The 21,323-nt window shown below is 37.6% G+C and overlaps 1 protein-coding gene across 1 annotated transcript in view; it reads left to right on the top strand.

The window, feature by feature from the left end:
• Positions 1-19,781: 19,781 nt before the first annotated feature.
• LOC149249474 (uncharacterized) overlaps positions 19,782-21,323 on the top strand; it is a 176,110-nt gene continuing 174,568 nt past the window's right edge. The window contains exons 1-2 of the mRNA XM_089458704.1: positions 19,782-20,352; positions 20,945-21,044. Coding sequence (XP_089314830.1) covers positions 20,056-20,352; positions 20,945-21,044 — 397 coding nt within the window. The 5' untranslated portion in view covers positions 19,782-20,055. The remainder of the gene's footprint in view (positions 20,353-20,944; positions 21,045-21,323) is intronic.

Below are 21,323 nucleotides of genomic sequence, written 5' to 3'. Positions count from 1 at the left end.
GTCGAGGCGAACTTTGGAACATTTTTGTATAGTTGCGACCATCCAAAGGTCTCGTGACCACAAGAGTCGAGAACAATAGTTAATGCTGCAACTAGGGGCCGACTGAGGCAATTTGCAACATGATTGGTGCTACCCTGTTTGTACTTAATGTTTAAGTGGAATTGTTGTAGATATGTAGACCACTTTTGATGGTGATCTTTCTGCAACTTCCCCTATGTCTATATAAATTGAAGAGGTCGGTTATCGATGTGGATGACCATATCCTTCCCTAGAATGTGGTGCTTCCACTGTCGGCAAGCCTGCACGATGGAATACATATCTTTATCATAGGTGGGGTACTTCTAAATTGTGTCAGAAAATGTCTCACTATGATAGGCCAATGGATGCCTGTGCTAGGTGAGGATTGCACCAATAGCATAGTTTGAGGCATCTGTCTCGATTTCAAATGGCTACTGCAAGTCTGGTAGTGTGAGTACCAATACAGAGCAGAGGCAGTGCTTCAACTCAACAAACGCCTTTTGTTGGGACTCAGACCAGGAAAACTTTGCTTTCGCCCCACCCTTAGTAATATGACTCAAAGGCCAAGTAATATGGGAGAATCTCGACACAAACCTTCGATAAAAAATTGCAAGGCCCAAAAATCTGTGAATCTTCATTAGAGTGGGCAGGGCTAGCCAATCCCGAATGACTTGGATCTTAGTCGGGTCCACATCCATGCCACGCTAATCTATGTAACCCAAGTATTCGACCTGGATCATGCCAAAGGTGCATTTCTCCAAGTTGGCACATAGTTTGTGCTACCAAAGGGTTTGAAGGACTTGCCGAATGTGTTGCAAGTGTTCTTCCCAACTCTTGTTGAAGATGAGGATGTTGTCTAGATAAACCACCATGAACGAGTTGGTGAAGGGCTGCAATATGTCATCCATTAGCTTCATCAAATTAGAAGGGGCATTTGTCAACCCAAAGGGCATAACCAACCATTCAAAAAGGATTTCCTTGGATTTAAAGGTAGTCTTCCATACATCTGTGGGCTCTATTGGAACCTGGTGATAACCAGACTTCATAGAGATCTTGTTAAAATACTTGGCCCCTTTGAGTTGGTCCAACAGGTCATCAATCCATGGGATTGGATACCTATTCCTGACAGTGATTTTGTTTAATGCCCAATAATTAGTGCAGAGCCTCTAGGTCTCATCCTTCTTCTGTACAAGCACAATCAGGCTCCCACAAGGCAAGGAACTTGGTCAGATGTGCCCTTTTTGCAGCAACTCCTAGATTTGCTGCTTGATCTCTTCATTTTCTAGAATGGAGCGGAGATATATCGACTTGTTGGGTAGAGGTATTTGGGAGTCAGATAGATCAAATGCTTGAATTGACAATGTAAGGGTACCCCTGTGGGTGAGGAGAAGATGTCCCTGTATTCTTCCATGATTATATCCACCTAATTTTGTTGCTTGGAGGAACCCTTCCCGCGGGCCATGGATGTGGATATGACCTTCCCCTTACTTTGAGAGTGAATCAGAAAGAAAACAAATTTCCTAGTCTGGGAGATGACCTTACTACATTTCTTGGCAGATATTAAGGAGATGGCAGTAGGTGGGGCTACCTCCGGTATCCTGTATAACTTACTACCCAAAGAAATAATAACAGAATGAGGTCTAGACTCATATACAACATGTCTCTTCCATAAGTATGGTTGTCCTAATAATACATCAAAAAATTCAAGAGGAGAAACATCACACAATACCTCATCCGTGAAGGGATTGATGTTGTAGGGAAGGTGGTGCTGCTTCTTGACACGAATATCTCATCCTTGATGAATCCACCTGATGGTGTACGACTATGGGTGTGTTGTAGTCGGTAGGCCCAACCGCTTCACGACCTCTACTGAAATGAGGTTCTTTTGGCTCCCTTTGTCGACAATGAACTACAGTGGAGAACACTTCACCCACATTTGTGAGTGGAATAGGCGTTCCCTCTCTTCTGGATCTTCAGGCTCGACCTTCTAAATCTTGGTGTTGGCCAGAGTGGCACTTGGCTCTGGATCAATGATCTACTTCCCTTTATCATTCCCCTTGTTGGGTTCTTACTCAAAGTCAGAACATGCGTCTAACTCGGAAGCCTTCAACTCAACCACCAGTGATTGCTTGGCCCGACACTCACTTGTGTTGTGAGTGGAGCTCTTATGGAACTCACACCACTTTCCTGTGTCCTTCTTTGTCTTCGTGGTGTTGTTCTTTTCTTGTGGCCTTGGGGGGTTATCTTAGGTCACCCCACCTTGGATTTTCCCTTTGTTCTACAGTTTGGGGGTGCCTTTCCCTTGCTTCGATTTGCAGATCCAAAGTCTCATTTTTTCTATTTAAACTTCTGATCAATCTTGATAGCGTACTGGTATGCTATGCTGAGCGAGGAGATGTCCAGGAACTCCATCTCATCCTCGATGTACTTGTGTAGGCAGCCACAGTACTTAAGTACCAAATGTTTCTTAGAATCCTTGATACCCAACTTCGTGCGAAGGGTATGGAAAACATTGGTAAACTCCAAGACGTCCTAGTCTCTTCCCTGTTGTAGCATGGTCCACTTTATGTATTTATCCTCATAGCTCCTGACAGGGTAGTACTGCTCCTTGATGGCATCCCGAAACGAATTCCAAGTGGGTGCAGCTAAAAACAGTGAGGGTGTACTTTCATCCTTCTTCTCACAGTAGGTTTCCCACCAGTCCTTGACGTGGGGGGCAACTTTGAGAAGTGAAAAATTGATATTTTCCTGGCTGGAAAAATCATGAACATAAAAATATCCTTCTAGCAGATTTAACCATTTATCTACTGCGTTCGCATCTATTTGACCTTCAAATATGGGGATGTCAAAGTTAACTTGTACCTTAAAGGGTGCGGCGCTTATAGAGTAGCTGCCGAAAGTACATGTGTCGCCCTTGGGTAGCCGTTGAAGGATCTGAGAAAAGTTGTCCATTATCGCATTCCTTTGTTGCTCGAGGGATTCTTCGAGCAAGATTTTGAAAGGATCTCCTGCCCCCTCATCTTTCTTCTCTTCTGCCATGGGAGGTCGTCGGTATTTGCGAGACTGATCTTGCGAATGTTCGAAAATAGAGAAAGAGCAGACCGCTCTGATACCACTGATCTGAACTTAAACATAAATGCAACAAACAACAAATATAACCATATATACAAAGATGCAACATAAATAACACTTCATTTAATTAATATCAAATACTGAAATAATCTTACAAACATAATGGAAACAAGACTAGCTCAGGCGATGATAGCTTATCTCTGAGAAGATATGTGGCGGCTACATGTCTCTAAACTGTGTTACAATGAGGCTCGGAGGCCTATTTATTATAAACATCCAAAAAACTAACCTTAGGAGATGAAGCGTCGAAACCATGGGCCCCATTTGGGTAAATTGGTACATCAACTTCCCGAGGTCGTAACTTTGGCATACGATCTTCGTTTGGCACGCAAAATACCTCGTTAGAAAGATCTATCCGAGGACTACAACTTTTGATTGGCCAACACTAGTCAAAGGTCACTATTGGCCTCATTTTTCCCCAAAAATCATCGTTTAGGGCCTCAAAAGGACTCTGAAAATCCAGGACCCGGAAAATTGCCAAAAATAGTAAATTGTGCTACAATTAAGGAAACTGAAAAAACTGAAAGAGATAGTGGTGGGGGTTCCCAGTGGAATAGGCGGGTGGCCACCAACATCCACCTGGAACAACCACTATAAGAACTTAGGAGATTAATTTCACCATTACATATGTAATATAAACTTGTAATGATAATATTGAAATGAAATATAGGCTAAGTATGAGTAAATATGAACCTTTGAGCACTAAAACCTAGCCTTAGGGTTTCTCCAAACCTATTTTTTATTGTTGTAATTTATTTTCTAGATTTGAGAAAGCCTAAATCAACCCATAAGACATTAGATAGTCCTTATAACATAATTCTATAGGGCAGTTTTGCTTTTTTAGGTTTAGACATAATCAATTAAGTACAAATCCTTAATAAAACTAATCTAGAAAATGAAGTAATGAATAATTTTTATGCCATACTATGAAATAAATCAAAATTAATATTTCTCTTTGATTTTGCACCATTATATTTCTTTCTGAACAAAACAAAAGTAGAAGGATTTAGATTATAGGATTTTTCCTGAATGATTGTTGGGAGAAGATATGTGCCTAATTTCTAGAGGGCTTATTGGGTCAAGAAGTATGCCCCTCTATGAATTGGGATTTCTTATGTTGAGGATTAGGGTTAAGAGATTAAACCTTAGTGTAGAATAATTTATTATCTAATCAAGATAAGATAAGAAGACTAAGGCCCTAAAATAAGGGATTCCTCAAGGGAAATACCTTCACCAACAAGATCAACTATAGCTCAAATAAAAACTTTAAACTCTTGCGAAGGAATCAAGAGGAAAAGTAGGCAAGAGACTAAGTACTTATCAAACTAATAAAAGAAAAAGGAATGGATGAAACCTTAAAATGTATTCATTCCATGTAGTAGACTTATCTCTCAAATGGATTGATTGAAAGCTTATAAATGTCTTGAATGATCGCAAAAAATCTTTAATGCACCAAGAAATACACCGTGAAATAAAGAGCTCTAAGAATGATCATCGAAAACTTGCAATAGGTAGATCTTCAAAAACATTGTGTTCTCATATGATACCCAACAAAAACAACCATCTATAATGAAGGAGATATTCTATTATAGGTGAGGCTTCTACATGCTTCTCATTCTTTATTATTTTATATCTCCCTAAATTTAACCTAAGATAGTTACAAAAGGTGATCAATCATCCACATAATGAAGGAGACTAAGTCAAGCTACAAGTAAAAGCATGCCACATGTACATAAAACCCTCCAAGAGAGGAGACATCCCACAAAAGAGAAGTTGACTTGATGAATAAACTCAATGAGGTTTTTCCTACAATTCTCTATCTCTTGTTAAATATTTGCTTGATTTCTATGAGGATATTTTGGTGCCTTTGAAATTTCACCCATAAGTTGTGGCATTTTAGATGTAGACACTCCATATTTTATTTTTGTGTGTGGACTTCAACAATAATAGGATTGATGATTAAGGCTTATCATTTCCTATGTGCTTTTGCCTTTGCAACTTCTATTTGTGTGACTTCTTCCTTATTCTCCTATTCTCTTCTTGCTTCTACCCTTGATGTGGACTCCAACAACCTCTTATGTTCTCTTTTATCTAGTGCAAGGTTGTTGTTACCTTAGTTATTACATTAAGTTCCTATAAGGTGATCTCAAGAGTATTAAGTGTGTGTGTGAGCACCTCCTCAAAGCATGCAGATAGCTCTTCCCCTTCTTTCTAAGCTATTTTGTGAGCCTCTACTTATTTCTAGCATTGGTAGCCCATTTCTTTGGCCTCTCTAGTGTGTCAACTTTCACCTCTACTTGCTTTACCAACATCACAATAGCCTCTTCTGCTTGTTTCCTCCAATGGCTATCATTTTCCATAGCTCATTCCACTTTGATCTATAGTGCTCCCCTTTCATTTCCCCACTCTTCCAATTGATATTTATATGTAGGTTCTAAATTTGTAACTCTCTCACAAAGCCTTCCCTTTCCCCTACCTTGCATATGATCTTTATCATATGTTCTATAATTAGCTTAGTGAGTGAGGGTGGATCAATCTTTCATAAATCAATGAGATGTTGCATCTAGTCCATGTCTTCTTCATGGAATTATTCTACAATGAGAGTCACCTAGGGTACGCTAAATAGGCCCACTTCACTAACTCCCTTCTCTAAAGACTCTACCAAAGATTCCTTTTGTCTAGTTTAGAATCCAAACTTGAACCTTAACCCAATTGTATGTACTATGGACAATAGGTTGTATAATGCACTTGGAAAGGGCTATAACAATGGTTTAATTATCATTAAAGAGGTGGTAGCAAGGATGAGGAATGATGACACTCTTCCATTTGTTTGAGTTCTTAATGGATGTGAAAATACTCATCTATTGTTTCTTATTACTCCCTTGGATGGTTTCTCATTTGAATCATTGTCTAAGGGACTTTTCTAGTGCCCTTTCCCTTTTTATTGTCATGTTCCCTTTGTTGACAATTGTTTATCCTACAAAGCCCAAAGTCTTGGTTTTTCTTTTCAACCATAGTTGTGGAAACATATTTGTTGTAATTTATTCAATTCTTCTTCCCCATAGGCAGATTCTAGCTAGGGTTCCTCCTATGATAGATAGATGAATTTCATGTTGGTAGGAAATGATATTTCTTCTCTTATAATGCCTTGTGTACCTTGTTCAAACTCATTTGAGTTTGGATCTTCTACGCGTTAGGCATGGGAATAAGTTTTGTAGTACCTAGGAAAATTTGTGGTAGCATGATTAACATCCATGCTAATAGATTTCGATGAGGGATAATCAAGTTCTATGGTGGTGATAGTTCATCCTCTTTAGCTACATAAATCTAGAGTGTTTGGTGTAGCCACATCATCAAGGATTTGAGCTTTCCCCCATATTATAGGAGTACTAATTTCTCTTGGGTGGTAGTGTGGGCATCCGTTGCCCACAAAGATGTTGAACGAGTGTGTGCCATTTAACTATTAAATTCACCCATGGTGGGAGGAGGGGTTTACAAAGCTAGTACCATCACTTGGTCAAAATCCCAACCATGTAAAATTACTAGACCCGTCATCCTTTGTGTCTTTAAGTCACTAGACTTAGTAGACTGTAATATGGCCCCTCATCCACATTCAGTCAAGGTTTATTTCACATGCCAGACTCATTTTCTATGCCTTCTTTGGTAATGCTCTATTTCCTTATTTTTTTGTTATTGTTGTTATTTACTTACATATGTCTATCTCTTGATGACACATCCATTGAGCCTCGCTACCAACATAAATTACAAGGTCTCAAACTCTACTTGTAGATTCACATTAACATCTAATAGTTGCAGTCTCTTTTCATAGAAATATCTTGCCACTTCAAAGTGATTTTGTCAACCACGCATTGCAGTAATCCCTATAAGGGTCCTAGTACTTTGCATAGTAATGCCATACATGGCCTAGGATTATCTTTTGAGCATTATATCAACACTAACTTATGTTACCCTGCCTTTTGAATATGATAGGGCTTCATACTTAGCTACACGAACTTGGCATGTGGATTCCGCTAGGAAATTGAATACTCATTGGGTCTTCCCACCAAGAGAACATGAGCAGTGGCAATAAACTCTTGTAATGGAACTCTTAGTTGTAGTCCCACTCATTTGACACATTTTATTGGATCTCATTAGTGAAATACCTCACTAGGTTCAACTTTACTTTGGCCATGCAAATGCTGGCATAAGTACCACCTATTTTATACACTCACCCTTTTTGTATGTTTGCAATGCCCATGTAGAAAACAACTACATTACCATTCTAATTGGCTGGGATATCAATATAGGCTAATATCATATACTCAATTTTTGAATTTCATGCCTGATTTTAGGCACAAGTTTAGTTTCTCTTGCAGTGAAGTCACATTTTTCAATACTGGTGCATGAATTGAGAATGCATTAGTCGGGTCTTTCCCATCATGCAAAAACCTAATAATAATATAGATAGTCCTTACATAAATGGAGATTTTCAGTCCAATCAAGTCCCTCTAGAAGAGCCAAGCAAAAGTTGAAGAGTCAAACCATGTTGAAGAGACAAGCCAAGTTGGAGAGTTAAACCAAGTTGAAGAGTAAAGACAAATTAAAGAGCGAAGAGTTAAGAAGTATAGGAAGGCCAGGTGGTTGTGATCGGGTTTGAAGGAGAAAACATAAGGGTGGCATGGTAAAGAAAGTGAATTTACTATAAACTGAGAGTTGTTGATAGGTCAAAGGAACAAATTGAAGAAGTTGGTTAGAACTTATGAAGTTGTTGAGTTGGTGCTCAACTAGGGGATTGGATTCTCCTATAGGTTGGTACCTACAAACTTGTTGAGTTGGTGCTCAGTTGGGGGGTTGGAGTCTCATGTAGGTTGGTGCTGAGATGGGGGATTGGAATCTCCTATAGGTTAATGCCTACAAAATTTGTAATTTGGTGTTTACAAAGCATTGGTGTCCTCATAGGAGGTTGTTTGTATAATTGTAAATTGAAGTTTGATAGTGAAGCTTTCACAAGTGATTTTCTCCCAATTTGGATTTTCACTTCAAATCTCTATGTTCGTGTATTATTTCTGATTGAGATGGATAATCATGTGATGTAATTACTATCAAAAGTTAAAAATTGTTAATCTAACAAAATATTGATTCAACCTCCTCTTAGTATTTTCAATAGTTTTTACAATGCACTAGTTTGCTTCACACAATTTTTTTTGTAAAAAAGTTAATTAATTTCAATTTTAATATATATATGTATATATATATATATGTATGTATTATTTTTTTTAATATATATATATATATATATATAGTAAGCTTGGAAGGGCTACATCTTCATTATGTCCAATATATCACCTCTATCAGCACAGAGAATTGAATCGATGACTTCACATCAAGGAGTGCCTTAACAAGCCCCTGATCACTGTCTATCCAAGACCCCATCGACTTTATATATATATATCTATATATATCTATATATATATATATATGAAGGAGAATTGAACAAGTAACTTCACATCAAGAAATGCCTTAACAAACACTCAATCACGGTTTATCAAAAACTCTATAACCTATATATATCTATATAATTATTTATTTAATTTTAATTTTTAATAAATATTAAAAATATGACTTTATTTCTTATTTCTCAATAATGCAAAATGCATACACTACTTTTGATTTGAGTAGTTGGTATGAAACAAATAGCAAAGTAGAAATATTACTACATCGAGAACACTCATAGAAAAACCAAAACATTCACATGGCAAAAAATTTTGGAATAGTAAAATAAAACTTTATACCTTTACATATAACAAAGATATATCTTGAATAAGCTATACTTATTATCCCAGTGGATAGGAGTTGCATGAGTTGTCTATAATGCGACTTTTTGAAGATTCCGGTGACGGAATCCGGCGAAGAAATTGAGGTCAAATCTTGATTTCTTGCAGTTAAAATGGTTTTTTAACTGCATATTTGGATTCAGCACCCTGAAAAACCCCTGGGATGCTTTCATTGTGCAGAAACTAGCTATCAAACTTGCGATTCCAATAATTCTTGCTGGATTTCGACCGGAAAAATCCGCCGGAAAGGCTTTCAAAAAGTCGCGTTATAGACAATATTCATTTTATATTTGACTAAATATTTGTTAAAATTAACATTAGTAATTTAATTTAATTTATTTTAGGATATATTTGTTTGATATTTTTTTGGTTTTGACTTAGTTTTATATTTAATTAAATATTTGTTAAAATTAATATTAGTAATATAATTTAATTTATTTTTTAAAATAAATAAATTTATTTTTTTAAAACCTAATTAGTTATTTCCTTTTGTCTTATTTCTCCGCCGGCAGAGGTTGTCCTCCTCACTCCAGCTCACACAATCCTTAACGCAGACGGCGAGGTCTTGAACTAAGTGCAAAGAACTAAATGAATTATTAAACATTTAGATTTATTTTTTTTAATTTCGTGAATTTAATTGGCTCCTTGGCTCTTTAATAATTTTTAGGTTGGAGAAACAAGATCCTCCACTGACATCCTACGATTAAAATAAAAATAAATTATACCGAGCATAACCATTATTTGCCGGCAGTTGTCTATAACGCGACTTTTTGAAAGCTTTTCCGGCGGGATTTTCCAGTTAAAATCCGGCAGCAATTTATTGGAATAGCAAGTTTGATAGCTAGCTTCTGCACAATCAAAGCGTCCCAGGGGTTTTTCAGGGTGCTGAATCCAAATATGCAGTTAAAAAACCATTTTAACTGCAACAAATCATGATTTAATCTCAATTTCTTCCGCCGGATTCCGTCACCGGAATCTCCAAAAAGTCGCATTATAGACAACTCCTTATTTGCCTATCCGATCCTACGATTAAAATAAAAATAGATTATACCGAGGTTAACCATTATTTGCCTCGGGTGTTGAAAATGTGACTCTTGTGGAGGGGAGAAATTACTAATTTTCATTTTGAAAAGCTCATTTAAATGGTGGTTAAGCCTATTATAAACCACTTTCGTCTACAAGTCACAAGTTCACAAATTCAAAATTTTTGGAAAGCTCAAGCAAATGGTGGTTAAGTCTATTGTAAACTACGATATATTAGTCTACAAGTTTACACATTCAAAAAAAAATTTAGATTAATTTATAAAGTATATATTCACAGCTTCAACAATTAATAATTATTATTTTTTCTAAATTTAGTAAAATTCGGAACTGGCTCAAATCGTGAGCACATTAACGTATATGCAATTTACCAAAGTAACAAGTAGATTTACCAAAGTAACAAGTAGTGAGTGCATTAACGTATATGCAATTTATTAAAATGAAGATTATGAAAGCATTTTTGCGATTTCAAAACCAAAATTAAGATTATGGAAGTATTCTTACGATCTCAAAATCATCATGCAAGTTGAAGTATATTTCCAATTCCAACAACGCTAAATATTGTATAGTGTTTTCAGGTTCACCATTAAATAAATAGTTACAAATTGAAGTACTAGGGTTTTGATATCGTTTATCAATAAAGTTCATCGATCAAAAAAGTTTGCAATTATATTGGAAGCATTTTTGCGATCTCAAAACCAAAATGAAGATTATGGAAGCATTCTTATGATCTCAAAATCATCATGCAAGATGAAGTATATTTCCAATTCCAACAACGCTAAATATTGTATAGTGTTTTCAGGTTCACCATTAAATAAATAGTTACAAATTGAAGTACTAGGGTTTTGATATCATCTATCAATAAAGTTCATCGATCGAAAAAGTTTGGAATTATATATCTGTTTTAGAGGACCATATGTCAAAGCACATCATTCTTACAATCCTGCTACTAGTCTCAATGTTATGGGCTTTCTAATTCCATTTATCAGGGCCATGGTTGATGGGCTAGGTTGATGAGCTAGGTGAATTATATATCTCTTTTAGAGGACCATATGTCAAAGCACATCATTCCTCTGACAATCCTGCTACTAATCTCAATGTTATGGGCTTTCTAATTCCATTTATCCACCGCCATGGTTGATGGGCTAGGTTCTTAACATACACAACCAAGGCACTTATATACTAGACTTTCTAAATTCTAAATTGTAATTTAGACTTTTAACTTCTAATTTAAACTTTCTAAATTGTAATCTTGAGTATATAAATAAATTGAAAAAAATTGAAACAATTCAAATTTATGAAAATTACTTCAAAATTATAATTATAATTGGCATGATCCAATTTAAATAAAAAAATAGTTAAATTTGATTATTTTTTGAAATATATTACAATGATATATATAATTTCTTATTCCAATAAATAATTAAGAAAAAAAACAAAATACAAACTGAAAACAATTGGATTACTATTTACTCGCTAGCCTTGCTTGCTCACTGCTAAAGAAATGAATAGGTTTAATTTTCTGAGATATATTATAAAGATATTTACACATTTTTAAATTTACCAAAAAATTCACTAAAACATTGTTTCTATCTTCTACCAATTATATACATCATAAAGATTATAATATCTATAATAGAAATTAATAAAAAAATTAAATAATATATTAGTTGTTAATGCAATTATTATTTTCAAAATCTATATAGTACCATGATGACTTTGATGACATGTTCATGCCTAGTGGTACATGAAATAAATCTAATGAAACTCCTCCAAAGTCATGATTATTATTATTTTTTTTTTTTTTTTCCGAAGGTGGTAAAACCTATCAACTCAGGTGTCAAACCAACAGTGAGGACAGCCATCTCTGGCTGCTATCCGCGAATGCTGGGTTGACTCATCACTGTTAAATAGGAAAACCACGCCACCTGGCATAACCCTGCTGGTGGTCCGTAATCGGGAGCAGGCTCTCACTCCTGCCAGATGCCTCTGGGTCTTGGGCCGTTAACCTGTTTCCTTACGTCCGAGGAAGACGAGCTCTTAGCCAAGCAGAAGCAGTTTTACGGCATACTCCAGGCCGAAGTCATGATTATTATTAAATGGGCACCTTATTCACAATTAAAATATATATATATTTTTTTTAAATAAAATTTGTTATATAACATCTTGGAAAAAAAACAACATAACAACAATAATTATTACATTTAACTGAAACTAATTACATCATAACAATACAAAATAAATGAGTAGCTAAATTAAACTAAGCCTCACCATGCGGCCTTGTTTATATATATAAAAAAATTTAACACTTTTAAGTTTTGCTCCCTTTTATCCTAGTACAATTAAGAAAAGATGTATCTTTCTTTTTTCTTTTTTCTTTTTTTGAGGCAAATGTCGGTCCTACTTTTGCATTAACTGAACAAATAGATTACAATATTAACAGAAGTCTCCCCGCCGCCGAGGAGATGAGGAAATTTAGAAAAAGCCCAAAGGGCTGACCAAAAAGCTGAACAGAAAAAAAAAAAAAACCTGGCAGAAGATCCCAACAATCTGGGTCGTACAATCCGCAATCAAACCGACGGACGAGGTTGACCACGCTCCGACAGGACATCTGAATTAAGGCGGGACCAAACCTCAAAGCTACAGGGAAAAGCAGGACCATTGATTAACTTCATCTTCATCCTACGGTGGAGATTAATATCGCACAGAGCAATAAGACCTCGCGATAGTGAGCGGGGAAGGGCGGTTTCCCTAACCACCTCCCTGCCACGTGTAGGAACCTGAATATGATCGCTCCGAAAAAGCAAAAACCACTTCCCGGGTGAAAGCGGTGCGAACAGGTGAAAACCACCAGTGAAGCGATTTATCTCTGCTGCTGGGAAAACTGGGAATCCTCCCTCGCTAACTGAATCTCCACTCCTGAACCTGGAATCTAGAAAGGAAAAGGAGCTCTCCCAAGAAAAAGGAATAGTGGTTGCCATAACACTCACTCTGAAGAGCAAAGAAGTCCGTCTCGCTGCCTTCAATTAATCATTTCCAACCCCGCGAGCCCAATAATCATAAATTTCCTTGTCCTCTGCGGCTTGAGCCTCGCAGATGGATTTTAGCCGGCTAGGAGGCATTTCCTGCCATTTCCTGTCTATTCTGCACTCGATATTAATTACTCCTTGGTTAGCCAGTAGATCTGCAAGTTTATTGGCTTTCCTCCGAACATGATTGAAGCTAACCGTACGAAGGCATTGGAGATGTTTCTGGATTCTCTAGTAAACTTGTATAAGTCTCCACTGTTTTGAGACCCTTTCAGGCGTTGTTCCATAGCTGATTTTCTTAACTGCATTTATAGAAATCTCGGAGTCTGCTTCTATGAGAACATTATAGCTGTGATTGAGTTTAAGCAGCTCCAGACATTGTTCCAACGCCATTAATTCAGCCATGTTGTTGGTGGCTTTGCCTAAATGGCAGTGGAAAGTGAAAATTATTTTTCCTTCTTCGTCTCTTAACACACCTCCATAACCTGCAATTCCTGGGTTGCTTTTTGAAGCCCCATCAATGTTGCATTTCAGATAACCTTTTGGTGGAGGATGCCAGAATTCCTTTTCCCTTTCCAACACTCTAACTTTTTTGCTAAGACCTTGGAGAATAATCTCATGAATTCCTAGTTGCTTGAGAGTTCTCAAATCGCGCGCAGTGGGAGGGTTCGAGGGGTAACTGTGCACAGTGGTGGAGACGGTCTCCTTAATCTGTTTTAAGATTAATTCCAACAGGCAAATGGCAGTAGTTTTTTCATCCTTGAAAATTCTTTTGTTCCTTTCCTTCCAAACATTCCAAATTATGAAGCTTGGTGTCAAGGTCCAAGCCAAATTAAGGATATCATTCTCTGAAAAGTTTTTTCTCCACTTGTTCAGGGTATTAATGATGCTACCTTTATCTCTGTCTGTCTGTTGAAAAATGATGTTGAAAGAATCCCAAAACCAGTTGATATAGGTACAGTTGTTGAGAATGTGCTCTGTTGTTTCCTCTTGAGCCTCACATAATGGGCATCTAGAGGGCCCCATAACCCCCCTCTTCTGAATGTTATCCCAAGTTAATAATTTCCTGTGATGAACTAACCACATAAACAGTTTGATCTTCATCCATCCTTGGTGGTTCCAAATTTTTTTCCAGGACTTTGCCGAAATGCAGGGATCTAGGTTAAGGGTAATTCTTTTTGCTTCATGGATGTTAAAGATGCCTTCTTTGTTTTGTCCCCATCTTAACTGATCCTACCCATCAGTGACCAAGATCTTTCTCTGTTCTAAAATTTTCATAAGTTCTTCTGTTTTTGCCTTTATGGGGCCTTCCCTTGCTGCATTCTATTTTCCTCCAGTTTCTCCATTTCTCAGTATCATGAGGAAGATTCCAGAAATCCCTGACTTTTATTAGTCCTTGGGAATCAGTTTCCTGCTTGATGCTCATAAAGTCCTCCCTTAACAACATTGGTTCTTGTTGCCATTTATCTTCCCAGAAGAGAGCTTGTTCACCTGCTCTGATTTCCCAGAAGCTATTGTTCTGAACTAGGCTTCTGTTATCCCAGGCTTTATTCCAGATGTGAGAGCCTTTTATGTTCCCTGACATTCTAATGAGATCACTTGTTTGCCAGGAGCTGGCATATTTTTCTTTCCAGGTTTTAGCCCATTGTGCCTCTGGTTCTTTAACCCATCTCCACCAGAGTTTGGCTCCTAGAACATTACTTAGAATCTCCTGATCATCTAAGCCTAGGCCTCCATGACTTTTGGGTTTGCAGATTTTATCCCAAGAAACGAGGGCCCATTTCTTTTTTGTCTCCTCCTTGCCCCAGAGAAAGTCTCTCTGAATGTTCCTGAGTTGCTGCAAAACCCCTTTGGGAGCTGGTAGGGTTGATAGAAAGAAAATAGGGATGGATTGAAGAACGGCCTTCGTCAAAATCAATCTGCCAGCCAGGTTCAACGCTCTAAAAGTCCATCTTTTGATCTTGTCTTGCATCTTGTTGAGCACCAGTTCCCAGATACTTTTGCGCATTGGTTTATCCGTGAGGGGGATGCCCAGATACTTAGAATTCTGGAGATGTTCCTTTGAATAGCAATGTTAGTGTTAAAGAAAAAAAAATGATTTGGAGAGATTGACTTCCATACCTGAAGCCAAGGCGAAGTCATTTAAGATTTTTTTGTACTCTGTAGCTTCCTTGACTGTGGGGATACCCTGCAGCATGGTGTCATCCACAAATTGTTGATGAGTCAAGGCTTGGCCGTTCTCCGTTAATTGAAGGCCCTTGATCTTTCCTGAAACTTTAGCAGTTTAATAGTTTGGCCCAATCCTTCCATCATGAGGATGAAAAGAAAGGGAGAGAGCAGATCTCCCTGTCTCAGGCCTCTGGAAGGAGTGAAGATCTCCAAGGGTGCGCCATTCACCAGAATAGAAAAGCTGGTTGAGGTAACCATAGCCATGACCCATCTGATCCAGTCATGATCAAACCCAAACGCGGAAAGGACCTTTTTGATGTAAATCCAGTTCACCTTGTCATATGCTTTTGCAATGTCTAATTGCATGATCATACCGGCTTGCTTTTTGTTGGTGAGAGAGTGAACGACCTCGTGGGCCTGAATAATGTTATCCAGGATTTGCCTTCCTTCCACATAACCAGACTATTCCCCAGAAATCAAAGAAGGCAGAAGAGGTTTGAGTCTGTTGGCCAGGATCTTAGAAATGATTTTGTAAACAACATTGCATAAAGCAATAGGTCTAAACTTATCAGGAGTCAGGGCAGAGTCCTGTTTGGGGATCAGGGAGATGAAAGAGGTGTTGAGGGCTTTCAGAATGGATCTGCTTCTTCTGGATTCCTCAACCACATCCAAAATATCCTTTTTGACAAAATTCTAGCAGGCTTTGAAAAAGTCCACGTTAAAACCATCTGGACCTGGAGCTTTGCCATTCTGCATCTCTTTGATCACCGTACTAACCTCTGCTTCAGATACTGGTTTGTTCAGGTTAAAGTTATCTTCTCTAGACACCATCCTTGGAATATTCTTAATAATTTCCTTGATGTGATGGTCTCTGTCTGGATTGTTTTCATTTGTGATGCCTCTGAAATGTTGAACCATCACATCTTCAATATTCTTGTGAGTGGTCTGAAGCTTCCCATCTTCGTTCAATATTGAGGAGATTCTATTATGTGTTCTATTGGCTATGGTGGAACGGTGGAAAAACCTAGTGTTCCGTTCACCTTCTTTGAGCCATTGAACTCTGGACTTTTGTCTCCAAAAAATTTCCTCCTGTTTGCATAAGTTCTCCCAATCAAGGTTGAGTTTTTCAGCTTGCTCACTTTTGGATTTATCAAAACCTTCTGCGATCATTGCCTGGTTTAGTACCTGCATTTTGATCTCTACTGATTTTTTGTTTGCAAAAATGTTACCAAAATCCTTCTTGTTCCATTCTTTGAGTTTGGTTTTTATGTGCTTTAGTCTTTTGTGGAGGAGAAACATTTTGGAGCCTTGAATCTAAAGATCTTCGGACCACCATTCCTCATTGATAAAATCTGGGTGGGAGAGCCAGATATTTTCAAATATGAAGGGTCTGTTCTTGGGAGCATCAATTCCCTTGATTTCTAATTGAATCGGCCAGTGATCAGAGCCTCCGAAAGGGAGAACACTTGCAGCTATTTCTGTATTTGTGAGCATCAACTTCTCAGAGATAAAAAATATGTCTAACTTAGAGGCAACCTGAGCATCACCTCCTCTTTTGTTATTCCAAGTGAAAAGACCATTTTGCATTTCAGAGTCAACCATTTTCATGTCTTCTGTGAAAGAATTGAACCCTAAAGAATCTCTACTGAGGATTCTGGTGCCTCCTTTTTTTTTTTTTTTTTTCCGAAAGAGATTTAATCATATTAAAATCTCCTCCAATGACCCAAGGGATTTCTTTATGTCTACTTCTGAGATCTACCAGGGAGTTTAGAAATCTAAGCTTCTCATCTATTCTCTGAGGACCATAGACATTCGTAACCAGGAAGGTGTCAGACATCCCCATTGGCTGAATGATAGCTGATAAGTAATTTCTCGTTGCCTCCGCATCTACAATAGTGACTTTTTGGGGGTTCCAGAGAGTAAGAATGCCCCCCGCTGTGTTTTCTGCTTTAACTTCTAGAAACTCAAATTTACTGAGCCATTTGCTATGGATTTGTTTTATTTTCTGAATGGAGCATTTTGTTTCTTGAATGAAGATTATGTCCGGCATTGCTAGTTTCATTCTGTTACTTAGCATTCTCTGTTTTCTTTTACTACCTAGACCTCTGATATTCCATGAGATGAACTTCATAATTAAAGATTTGTAAAGGAGTAGCTGGTTAGGTCTTTCATCTTACCTGAGTCTATCATTAGCTTTCCACACTCCATCAGGAGCTCATTTTTCTTTTTTCTGCCTCTCTTCTTTCCTGGATTTCTAGTGGCTAATCCTGGATTTAATTTCATTGTTTTCACCCCTCTGTGCTCCTGTTTGTAGAAGTTCTTGCCTTTCTCCAGCCCTTGTTCCTGAGTTTTCCATAAAAACAACTGCTGTATTCTGTTGCATTCATCTTGGGGCAGAGAATCTAGTCCTCCTTTGGTGCCTTGCATCAGGAATTCTTCCAGATCCAAGTTTTCCTTGTCAAGGATTTCTTGTAGTTCGTGCTCTTCCAGATCTGTTTCACTTTGAGTCATTTCCTGGTCCATTTCCATTTTTGTTTCACTTCTCATTGCTTCTTTTAGAGAGTCAATGGCTGGAGAGAGATTTAAGTCCTCTTTCTTTTCTTTAGCCTCTTCCTCCATATCTGGATTTTCTCTTATGATTTCTTCAGTCTCTTCTAGCACTTTAAACTTATTCTGACTGCCTTTTTGCCCCTCAGTGTGATGTTGTTTTGATCCCTTTTTTCCTCCCCTTCCTTTACTGGCCACTTTCTGAAAGCTTTCGGTGTCCTTCGTTGTATTGAGTTTTTCTTTGTTATCTTCTTTGCTGAGAGGGCAGTCTCTTAACAAATGCCCATGTTCGTGGCATCTTCGGCATCTGAAGGGTATATGCTCGTAGTCAACCGCCTGCACCCACTCCTCATCCAAAACTTCCAGGATAACTTCATCCGGAAGTGCTCCTGATAGATCCATTTCCACACAGATTCTAGCAAAGGAGGTGTATTTTCCCCTTCTTGTGGCTTCAGAAGCTTTGATATAGCGTCCTAGTTTATTACCAATGGCAGCCAATGATTCAGTTTGCCAATAATCCAGAGGTAGAGAGTAGAGCCTTACCCACACAGGAACCGAGGAGAAAGTCTCCCTCTCTGGGACAAAGTTCATTTTCCAAGGTCTCATATAGAGACCTGCTGCAGCAAAAAAATAGGGTCCTCCTTCGAATATTCTGTCTTTGTCTTCGATGTTGGAGAACACTACTGTGAAGAATCCTTTTGACCCCAGATGAAGGTCAATGCTTCCTTTGGGTTTCCAATGATACTTGATCCACGTCTGTAACGCCTTTTCACTGGGCCATAGGCCCATGAATTTACAGATTATGGCGTAGGTTCCCATATGTTCCCTGTGCTCCTGTAGAGCATGATCATTTAATATTACTCGGGGAGTGATTTCTGCTTTTGGTTTGCAAGGTCCTTTTAATTTTTTGTCTCTTGAACCCAACTTTTTGTCTTCTTCCTCTTTGTCCTTTGTGCTGCTGTTTTCTTTTGTTCTAGTCCCATCTGTTTCCTTTTCATCGTCTCTGAATCTGCAAATCATATCGTTTTTACTGTTTCCAGTGGGCCCCTTACTTTCGTTGGCTACTGCATCTTTGTAGGAGGGAGCCGAGCTCCCTCCCCTGCCCTTCTCCATACGAATCGAACTCTGCTAGCTGAGGAACCCTAGCTGCCGCGTATCTTCCGCTCCCGCTTGTTCACTGCCCCTTCTTTACCGTTCGCCCAAGAAAAGATGCATCTTGAATAAGCTATACTTATTTAAAAATAAAAATAAAAATCTTTTGTTGCTTTATATCCAAATACAATTATGAAATCTTTGTCTAGATTTTTAAATATAATATTAAAATTATGTAAATTAGTTTAGTTTTTTTTTAATTATAAAATTTTATCTAAATTTTTAAATATAATATTAAAACTATGTAAATTGATTTTTTTAAATTTTAAGTAATGCTTTGTCATAAATATATTTGTTTAAATCCAAAAAAATAATATACATCTAAATTAAATTTCTATACTTATAATTTTAAAATTAAATTATTATTATTATAATATAAATTTAATTAAATATAAAAATAATTAAAAATAAATTTTTGTAATTAAAAATAAATTTAATACAACATGATTTAACTTTTGATTTATTAAATTTTTAGAAAAAAACACCCAAAAACTTTATATCTAAACTCCAAAAGAATTTTTTCCAACCTTCTATATTTTAATTTCATATAAAATATTAATATTATATATGTAATCCAAAACGAGATTAGGGAATCCGTCCCTTACTTCCACCCTATCAGGTATACTCAATGAAATTTAAATTTCCGTCTCCCAAGCTTCACGCAAATAACTTATCGTCAAACTACACATCGCTAATGTTGTTAGATAAGATATCTATCCAGAAAGTAAGGAGTGTACACCATAGATTATCTCAGTGCTGAAGTAGCATCTATTAGGAAAGCATGACCAAATAAAATACGGACTACCATTTCACATATTCTTTCTGTTTTTTTTAATGTTTTTGTTGGAATATGAAAACTCTGAAGGCTTTCAACTCTTTAGCAATCGCCATTTGAAAATTCTGGAAGGTTTTAGCTGTTTATTGATTTCTTTTTCCTTCCAGAAGAAGATATATGGTAGAAAAGTGAAAACTAGAGGTTGTGAATAAGGAACAGCCACACGTCTGGGTGTTGTTATGATAGGGGGCTTTAAGATGAGGTGATGGGGTCCACAGCATCCTACAAATTGAAGATGTGGGCACTTGCTATATAGTTGCACTGGTCATTTTAAATTCTTGTCAACCGAACAAACATCATGTTGGCTTCTCTTTTTCCAGCCCCTTACCAGGGGATAGTTTCTATGTCAACAGTAAGCCATCGGAAACAACAATGTAATTCCCTTGGATTCAAATTCTCCATGAGAAGCTATTCAATCATCCATTCAAGCATCAAGGACAATACACACAAGAATATGGCCAAACCCAGATGCCAGGCAGAGGGCCCAGGGGAGAGTAGCACTGGTAATGGCAATGGTAAGGCTGCTGTAAAAAAAGTGGTTGTTGTGGGAGCTGGTTGGGCTGGTCTTGGTGCAGCTCATCACCTCTCCAAACAGGTACATTTGGATACAACCTACATATTCCTTTTATTAATCTCATGCTCTTTGGATGTTAATCTTTTTTCAACGAAAACCTTGTTGGAAATTCAAGTCATGCTTCTGCATGGCATGTCTAGTAAATCCACACATGTAAACCAGTGCACCTCAGCAAGGGATTCAAATTGGCAATAACTCGTTGAGCTAACCCCTTGGCGGTTGGATGTTAATTTACTTCAGAATGCTGCAAATTTATAGAGGTTTGGCAGTACAAGTCAGCCCAAGCAGGCAGGGAATCATTCAATTCTTTGGCTATGACTGAAATATCTAAAGATGCAATTTTCATTTTAGGTTGAATTTATGTCAATTGCTATAATCCCATGCAGTCATTTCATTTTCACATGCAGAAAAGAAGCTAAAGTGCTCAAGCTGGATCATATACCAAAAATTATAGGCCTTAATGATTGACATAAGTCAATATGATGGGGTCTTGTCATTCCCACACGCATAGCATAGTCCTAAATGTGGAAATTGAATGAGCACATTACAGTGGATCCTAGGTGATCATTTATCTCATTTGGAGATCAAACTCACCACGGTTCCTTATCTGCAGGGATTTGATGTTACACTTCTTGAAGCTGGTAGACAGCCCGGGGGGCTTGTTGCCGGGTGGAAGAGTGCATCAGGCCGCTCCGTCGAGGTTGGCATTCATGGTAATGATCCTCAAGGTTCAGGATAAAGGGCATTTGTACATTTCCTCTAGCACAATCACTTGTCATCTAGTGCACGGTAAATTGCTCTGAAGGTTTATAGATGTGATTTTCCTCTCAGCTGGAAGAGTTCATGAAATATAAACGAAATATTCTCTCTGGAAATTGACCTTATGGCATAAACAATCATCCACAAGTTTCTACAAATCTTGCTATTGTTTTCAGAGAAAAAACCAGCATAGATTTATATTAAGGAAATATAAAAAACCTTCATACATATAG

The sequence above is a fragment of the Pinus tabuliformis genome, chromosome 7 (assembly GCF_031772625.1).
Source record: "Pinus tabuliformis cultivar Carrire ecotype Pingquan chromosome 7, CPIR1, whole genome shotgun sequence".
NCBI classification, from domain to species: domain Eukaryota; kingdom Viridiplantae; phylum Streptophyta; class Pinopsida; order Pinales; family Pinaceae; genus Pinus; species Pinus tabuliformis.
This window is presented reverse-complemented; position numbering and strand designations above follow the sequence as displayed.